General features: G+C 36.3%; 1 protein-coding gene across 1 annotated transcript in view; it reads right to left on the bottom strand.

The window, feature by feature from the left end:
• The window catches only part of PLA2G15 (phospholipase A2 group XV), an 11,232-nt gene extending 5,633 nt beyond the window's left edge, over positions 1 to 5,599 (bottom strand). The window contains exons 1-4 of the mRNA XM_026856814.1: positions 5,365 to 5,599; positions 3,703 to 3,821; positions 3,034 to 3,132; positions 2,416 to 2,640 (exon numbers count right to left, since the gene is read on the bottom strand). Coding sequence (XP_026712615.1) covers positions 2,416 to 2,640; positions 3,034 to 3,132; positions 3,703 to 3,821; positions 5,365 to 5,588 — 667 coding nt within the window. The 5' untranslated portion in view covers positions 5,589 to 5,599. The remainder of the gene's footprint in view (positions 1 to 2,415; positions 2,641 to 3,033; positions 3,133 to 3,702; positions 3,822 to 5,364) is intronic.
• Between the last annotated feature and the right edge of the window lie 3,664 nt (positions 5,600 to 9,263).

The following is a 9,263-nucleotide window of genomic DNA, read 5'->3' as shown; positions in this document are numbered from 1 at the left end:
GGGGGGGGGGGGGGGAAGCCCTGAGACAGATCTGAGTTTATTTTCATGGTGACTGTCTGATCAAACCTATTATCACAATGGCTGACACACCTCAATTCTCATCAGGTGAACCTTGAATCAGATTTTCCATTATTAGGTCCAGGTGGTTACAGCATGTAGTGATCCACATCAATCACACCATAAATAAACACTGAAATACCAAATCAAAAACTGCTATTCTTGAAATAGCAAAGTATATTTTTCTATTCCGTAAGGTGGCGCTATTGCTTCAGCAAGGAGCCCTAAAGCACAGTCTTTAATGCCATCTTTAGGAGAACTATATGGAGACATTGCTAATATAACTGAAACCGATAAAAAGGAAACTTGAGAGCACAGCAAGAAATCACAAAGGTCCTGGGAAATGTGTTTCATGTTGTGTGGTATAAATACTTAACTGTGCACACACACCACTAAGCTACTGAATACTACTTGGTAGTTTTCAGCAAAGCAAGCTCTAGTTCTGAATTGAACAATGAAAGGAATGTGTACAAATTTCCAGTAGAATAATCAAACACAGTATGTTACTATTCCAGCCTTCTCTTACAGAACTGTTACAGTATGCTTATCAAATCCTTTGTTTCTCTGAAGTATGAAAGTACTTTACAGCCAAGACCACGCTTAAGTCAGCAGGTGCAACACTAACATAATAGTGAACAAAATATTAGGTCTAAGGAAGACACAGCAAACATCTAAAACTGACAGAAACCCAACCAACCAAACCACCACGTGAACTTCGTGTCTGCTTGCTGTAGGGGGCAGAACATCCTCCCTTTATTGGCACTGGAATTGTAATGATATAAATACTGATCCTGCAAAGCACTTAAGTAGCAGAAAGTTTAGATTTAGAGAAAATAGTTCCACCTGTGTACTGTTTACCACTTTGATAACACATCTGTTATTTGGGACATGAAGTTCCTATCCATTACCATATTATAAACAGGAATGAAAGCATAAAGAATGCATTCATAGCTTGCCTTGTCTTTCCTGCAGCAACACAGTATTTTTCTTTAAAGCAACAATTCCTCTGTATACTAGCAATCTGATAGTGTCAATTTTAGAAACTCTTTAATTGACTAATGTAATCCAAGTTTTAATGCCTGATGGCGGTGATTTACTACAGATATTTGAGACAGAAATAGCCTAAAATGTGCATTCTGATATTATGTTCTGTCCATTTAACTTTCCTACATGATTTTTAAATTTCTGCTCCAAAACAGAGTATAGAAACTGAACTATTCATTATGCATTTGTATAGCTAGCCACTTTGGATGAGATGCATTATAAAGGATAAACAATATATGAAGCACAAAAGTTTAATCCAACAAAAATCTGGGACTGGAATTTTATGTAATCATGTGGAATTAACGTTGCTCATTTCCTGCACACAAATTTGTCAAAGCTTGCCAGAAAAGATAAATCCATTTTTAAGGTGCCATTGCAATAGATTTAACAATGTATAACTCAATACAAACATCCAGTTTAAGTTTCCTAATTAGTAACTGAGTTGTGCACTACTATTCAGAATCAAATGCCTTTGCTAAGCAAATCATTCTTTGATCTGTCCATGCATGGCTGGCACTTGCTGCATGTTCTGCATTTCGATTAAGTTGTTTCTAATGTCAGCTTTGTTTAGGAAAATAGCGATATCTGAAGCTAACAAGTAGAAACAAGCTAAAAAAACAAGCCAGAAACATCATGAAATAAGTGTCAAAGCACATGAAATAATTATGGTCTCACATGGAGTGAATTAACTTCTTCCATCAGTCATTTGCAGTTACTTGTTTTTTTTTAGTCTCAGGCATATCCAGTATACTAAAACCAAGATCTCCAAGAATCACTTTCCTTATAACTTTTGGTTAGTTATAAGTTTTTAGTTAAGTTATAACTAAAAGCATTAGAACTTTTGACAGGCATTTGGTGGTGAAGCAGTGCCCACTGCACATGTCTGCAATTTTCCCTTAATGTTAACCTCAAGCAGCTGTGTGATCTTTAATCAAAGAAAACTACTGAATGCTCTGGAGTCCTTACTAGCTTTGCAGAACAGAGAGCAATCAGGCTGGAGGCTGAAGTGACAGAAATAGAAGACACCAGGCCAAACAGCAGATGACACAACAATTTGCTGAAAAGAGGTTAGGAGAGGTCAAGAGGGGACACAGCTCCTGGTTAAGGGATCTAACAAAATTCAGTCCACTCCCATGAACATGAAGAATGACAGTCTGGTCACAGGGCTTGAAACATCAAGTTGCCACCGCTTATGAAAAGATTATTTGTAACTTCATAGTATCTTAAACTCTCATCCCTCAATCTTACAGTTAACAGTCTAGTTAGTACCTTGCACTACTAACAAAATACATTGCAAGGTCTCAAATTACCTACCTGAAGCCAGCACACGCAGAGTTTTAGCCACTCCTCCCCATGGAGCGCCTAATGACACATAATCCTTGATGTACTTGTTTTTCCAATCCTGAGTCTGATGGTTGAGGAAGTAGAGGGTGTACATATTACCCATACTGTGGGCAATTAAGACAACAGGACTTCCATACTGCTCATACATTAACTCTATCATCTTGCGGAGGGCCACAAAATAGTCTTCATTCTCATCTAAAGTAAACATACACAGGTTACATAGTTATAATTATTAACTGTGAATGCTGAACTTCAACACAATTCTTTAAAAGGCGCTTTTTTTCAAACCATTTGTCAAATTAATAATGCAGAGCTTAGAAATTCCAGTATTACACAGGAGGGGTGGTTTTTTATGAGGATGCGTTTTGGTGGTGTGTTGTTGTTTTTAAGCAAGTCTTAAGTAACAAATTGTTTAAAGCAAAAAAAGAAACCACACCACAGAGCTTTCATCTGAGTCTGGGGGTATTCAGGCTCCAAGAACTAGTCAAAATTAAGTTTAATTGTACAGGTGGAATAGGAGAAGAGACCCAAAACATTATTTGCTGGTTGGAAGAGAAACTTTTGTTCAAGTAACAATACGTTATTTACTTGGTGCCTTTCGCCAGTCATAAGGTGCTCCTCTTACATCTTCATCCCGTTTGTAGCCCCAATCTACTAGACTCTGCACCAGCATATAAAAGTAACTGCCTGTAGACATCAAATAAGAGAAACAGAGCAGTGAAAACATTAGCATTAGAAGCAGCTGTCAGACATGATCACAAAAGTAAGTTCTGGAGGCATTATCTCTGATACCATATATACAGCCATTAAAACTGTAATCTTAATCTTTGACAGTCTAGAAAGCTGCATGTTAAACAACATGAGCTATGCTTGCTGTCCCCCAAAAGTAAGGGAATACCATTATTAAAACCTCTTATTAATTCATTCCTAAGGCCAAAGGACATCTTACTCAGACCAAGCTAAAATTAAGTATTTTTATTTTTGTTTTGCTTGTCAAGCTCCAGTCACAGAATTTTCTGTATTTTCAGGTGTCAGCCAGAGAACTTAAATTTGGCACAAAACTAAATAACATGGAATTAGCTTGTCTCAGTGTATCAGGCCAAACAGATAAAATAATACAATACAATGAAAACAAAAACTACTTCTACTTCTAAACACAATTGTAATTTGAAATCACATTTCAGTAGCTTGTTGTGTAAAGGCACGCTGGAAAAATCCTACAAGTGACAAAGCACTTCAGACACAGCTTGTACATACCAACGCTCCTTTTACTTGGGTCAAGGAATTCCAGGGAAAATGTCTGCCCAAAACCTGGGACTCTGATATCCACTCCATCTGGGGGTTCTGTAATCTTACTTGTTCGATTATATACTAGCCTGGGGGGAAAGAAAAAAAGGAGAGAGAAAAACATGAAACATGTCGTATTACCACATGACAGCTCTCAACTACTCTTATAGTCTGAGTGCAGTAACAAGAACTTTAAGTACTATTATACAGAAGGAAAAAAAAACAAAACACACACAAATAGGCAGACATGGTAGGAGTACTCTAATGGCTAAAAGTTTATACAATCAAACAATTATTTTAATTAGTTTAATGCTTTACATGTAGAATCTGAGACTTCTCTATAAAACCAAGTATACAGAATTGTGTCTGAACTTCAGCTTTACAATAAGCTACTTTATATAGTTCGAAACATTTCACTTTGCATTAAGCCACACAATGGAGAAAACTTGTCAAGAACATAATGCAGGAGTAGAAGATAAAATACCTGTAAAATCAGATATCAGAAAAATTCTCCTAAATAAAAATAATTCATTTCTGTTTAACTAGAACATCTATACCAGATTAAGGGAGTACTTGACATTTCTTGACTAATAACCTCAGGAAACACAGAGCTATTGAGTGTTTTGTAGATACTTTTAAAATCAATTTGAAATATGAAGGATTTGGAGGATTGAGTCAGGGTTGGGTTTTTTAATTATTGTTGTTGGGGGGTTTTTTACTTGTTCTTAATACTATATTAATACAATTGCTGTTTCTTCTAGGGTAAAAACTTGCAATCAGAAGTCTTAGAATCTTAACTGATACTCAAATCTTCACACACCAAGTCTCCCTAACCTGTGTAAGGCATATATAGCAAGACTTAAAGCAGAGGTACAACTTCACTACAGCTCACTATATTCACATAAAAGAGCAACATACCAGTACAATATTTAACTGCACAAGCTAAATATTTCATTGTTTTCAGAGAGATATTTATATGACTTTTTACAGGAATATTAATGAAGCAGATTGAATGATTAAATAGTCTAGAAGCTTTAAATTAGGTAATGTTTTAAACCAAAATAATTCTGGAAAGACTTCCAGACTGCCCTTGATGGACCCCATCTGTCTCAGCTGCCTGTGAGACTGCTTGCTAATGACACTGCCAGCAAAAGGGCAAGCTCACATTCCTCCTGGCTGTCCATCCATCCCGTCCCGTCCCATCCCATCCCATCCCATCGTCCGTGTCGTGTGTCCCGTGTCGTCCCGTCCCGTCCCCCCCCCCACGAGGTGCCCAAAGTACCTCCTTCCCCCTTGCCTCGTCAAAGCTTAACTCATCAAAAAAGCGGATGATGTTCTGCTTTAGATAAACTTACAGAAGTGCCTGATAAGTGCCCAAACCAACACTAGATAACTAGTAGGAGACAAAGTGGAAGAAAGAGAACCTCTGTTTTCCATCAGAAATGAACAGCTACCTCAGATGCAACAGCACCACATCTTTGGATCCGTCCCATTATTCTACCTAGCAAAATTCCAGGTCATTTCTCTCACTGGTCTTGAATCAGAACAGAAAGTTTAAGGTGGTCATTCTGTACAAAGCATGTCAGTCTAAGGAAAGGCAATAACTGCAAAGAGCAACGTTTGTGGTCTCACCTGATATTATCAATCCAGCAGTCAATGATAACAGGCAGAAGTAATTCTAAATTCAGCCAGAGCGTAAAATAACTGTCTGTCTTCTTAGAGCAGAGGTAATGCACTACTGATGGCTTATCTAACTTGGCTTCCAACTGATTACCTAAATCCCCTGGAACTGAAAGATATAAAAATGAGACACTTAAAATTAAAGCATATAACATTTTACATGAGAATATACACATCTTAATGCTGTAGCCCTCATATGCAGTATCACTGCATCCAGAGATACCATTAAGTTTTGTTACTGGATAAAAAAAATATTACATAAGAACAAAGTACTGCATGCACATTTTCCACTGAAAATATTTGGATTTTCAAAAATCATTAGATGGAGAGCCACCATGTAGAATAATTCTGGATCAACAATTCATAACTTCAAAGAGCAGACTGTATAGGAACAGGTCATGCTAGGGCATAGGTATGAAAACCAGATGGTCTCAAAGTTATCTGTGTTTTAAAGTGCAAACTGAATCTTTCTGAAATAATTTTTTCCTCAGATTATTACAGGTGCACGTGCAAGTCTTTCTGTTCTCTGTAAACAGTTGTTTGCAAACCATCAATCTGACATTAAAAAAATGTGAAAAGTGAAAGCAGCTCCATTTATGTTTATTTTCACTTCTTCACCTCCAACTACATTTTTGATTCACAGGATTTAGTTGGCTAGCATAATCATCCAAATACATGGTTTCATGTGCTTTGCATTCAGGTTTGGATGCAATAAGTTTTATCTTCACTTTTTTTTTTGATACAGTACATCAGTAATACTTGGAAGGAAGGGTCCTGTATTTGCATCTTCTCTGAAGTTCACTGTTCTTAAGGCACATACTAAATGCCAGTATTCCTTTGATGAAGTTTTAGTTTCCCTTCTTTTAAACACTAGATGGAGACAAGAATATTATTTCTAAGTTAGAACTAAGCTTAAAAAAATGCTCTTGCGCTTTTCAGCACCAAGTTTCCAAAGAAGCTTCTTAACATTGTTATATTTAATCATTTTTCCCTCAAGAAACCGAAACGCAATTATACTTAAGTAACTGCAATGTTTCTCTGTATTAGATAAATCTAGGAGTCAAGCACTTAAGGGTCCCCCCACCCCTTCCAGCTCCACACACCCCAGCCTTTCTGGGGCGTGTATAACTGTATCCTGTTTACTTGTCAATGTTTAAGTTCGAAGTTTTTTAATGCAGACCTACTCTTACTGTTGGGTTTTTGTGGCCACTTCAGGCAATTATTTCATCAAAACAGTTTAAGTTTCATAAAACACCAATACTTAGCAGTGGCTTAAAGAAAGAGATAATATCTTTTAGTGGAACACCTCATTTAACTGGAAAGCCAGATATGCTTTCAAACGCTTATTGCAAACTAAAAAAAAAAAAAAAGGGACAGAACTTCAGACTATAGACCTGGACAACTACTCTTACAACCTTCAACCACAGTACATTATGCCCCACCAAAAAAGATATACCTCAGGATTTCTTTATTAACTACCCCTACTTTCGCATTATGTTTTTAGTGGTTTTATTTTTGTAGTCTCAAGTGAAACGTTAAAAGACCCAGTAGCTGACCACAGTTTATTTCAGGTCATATTTCAAGGACTCCGATATACTGGAAAGCATAGTAAGGAAGATTATAGTATTGCATCACACCCTAGAAAAAATTTACTGAAGTTCAGTCTTGAAGCCCCACAAAATGCTGTTTAGTTATTGCTTATAGAACTACAAAGGAACAGCTTATTCCACAGTCTCATGCCTGTGCTGTATCAGTGCTTTTAATTAGAAAAGGAACAGAATGTAATTCTATTTATATCAATCATTCATGGCTGGCCAGTTGCACAAGGACAGAACAGGTTGATTTTGTCTTCAATTTCAATGCAAAACAAAGTAAAAATGTGACATTCTGGTCTACCCTGGAATCTCATTTACTTGGGTAAAAATCAAGTTATTCCAGCAAAGACACTTTTCAAAGACTTAGACAAACACCCAAAGTATGAGGGTTTTAAGAACTTAATGAGGTTTCCAAACACCACTCAAATAATCGTAAGGACTCCCACTCAGAGTAGGAAGACTGAAGAAGAACTGAAGAAGTTGAAGATTATAATCCAAATACATTTATCAAGAAGAGTACAGAAAGCAGGGAACTGTACAAGGTCTCACTTGGAGTTAATGGAGTGATCTTAGATTAACTGCAAGTTTCATTAGGTTAAGGTATTTTATCCTCAAGTTTCTTGAGGATAGAGGCTATGCTCCTGTGTCCAGTTCAGAGCAGAAGATGAGAAACATTATGTACTAATTTTGACTCAAAGGATGATAAGGAACAAGTTGAAAAGTGGTAATTTTATCTAATTCTAAACAAAAGATAAGGGCAAGTTTTACCACATAATACTGGACTTGAAAAATAAAGTTTCATGTACAGGTGTGATGTCTATTTGTTTATAAAACAGGGATTAACCAAAAAAGTTACTTTCATGTTTATATTTCCAATTAACAGTTAAACTGCTAATCACTGTAATTTACCATTAGTGTTTTATTTCCTAAAGTATATTATGCAAACTGAAGAGGGTTCACAGTGAAGCTATAGGGAACAAAATGCAAATTTTGATTTTTCAGATTATGGAAAGAAACATGCAAGATCTTCAGTCCTCACCCCACACAATTTAACAGTGTTAATGATTTACATTTTGGCTGGAGAACTACTTAGTGGCTTTTTGATAAGTAACAGGTTAAAAAAGATCACACTGAAGATTAATTCTGTAAGATAAAGACATACCTTTCTGAATTTTCTGTGATGGCATTTGAAAGCAGTAAAAAAAAAAAACCAAAACCCAACACATTTCCCTTTGCTTTCAGACCATACACACAAAGCACCTCCAAGCAGAGTAATCTGTAAGCAATTTTTCTCCTTATCCTCTCATCTATCAAGATCTGTAGTTTCTAAGCCGTTTTCCTGGAAACACTATAAAGAGTTCTTACTTTTTAAACCCTGCAGAGAGGCCCCATAAATGTACAAATTAACTGGCAAGTGAAGTTCTGCAGAATATATCTGCACTAGTTAAAACTGGATGTCCAAGAAAAATCTCAAGCAGTACCCTTGCTTCCCTAACTTGCAGTTCTGCAATACATGTACTGACTTTTGAACTGCAACATTTGGAAATATAATGAGAATTCATATTCAGCAGAAAAAAAGTGTTTCCATCAAATTTGATGATCTGTTAGTTCTAGCATATGCTCATTTTTCACAAAGATGGTAATCCCAACAGAACTCATTCTAATACAGTGATAATCCAAATTCACTTCCACTGTTATGGTATCCTTGGCTGGGCTTTTTGTCTCAGCTGACCTGACAAAACTAGTAGGTCTCCTTCTGGGATGTGTTCTTGTTTGATTAAACTTTATGGAAAGTGCAATTACAAATTTCATTTGAGAGTTTAAAAGAGGATACAGACTTTTCCAAGTCTGGGAACTACAATAGTTTTAGGATACACTGATACTCCTGTCTATCACTATCCTTAAACCTTAATGACCAATTCACAGTTTGCAGCCAAAGACATTAATCAGATTGCACCCTGGAAAGTGACTTGCCTTAATACTGCTCATGAATCAAAGAGAAAAGGGTCTTCAAGAAGAGCCATGAATACAGGGATCTTAAATTTCATTTAGAAAACAAAAATAGTACCTATAAAGCCATCAGCTGATCCTTTATTTAGTACTTTCATCTGAAATGCAAACACCTTTGGATATGTATCAACTATCATTAATTTTTAATTGGTATAATGTCCTTAAATACTTATCTTCTTGGTTCTATAAATTAGCCTTCCTTTAAAATGAACCAAGTTTTCTGGAAAATTAATTTTAAACTCTGGC

Source organism: Athene cunicularia, assembly GCF_003259725.1.
Source record: "Athene cunicularia isolate RWA chromosome 11 unlocalized genomic scaffold, athCun1 chr11_part1, whole genome shotgun sequence".
In the NCBI taxonomy this organism is placed as follows: Eukaryota; Metazoa; Chordata; class Aves; order Strigiformes; family Strigidae; genus Athene; species Athene cunicularia.
This window is presented reverse-complemented; position numbering and strand designations above follow the sequence as displayed.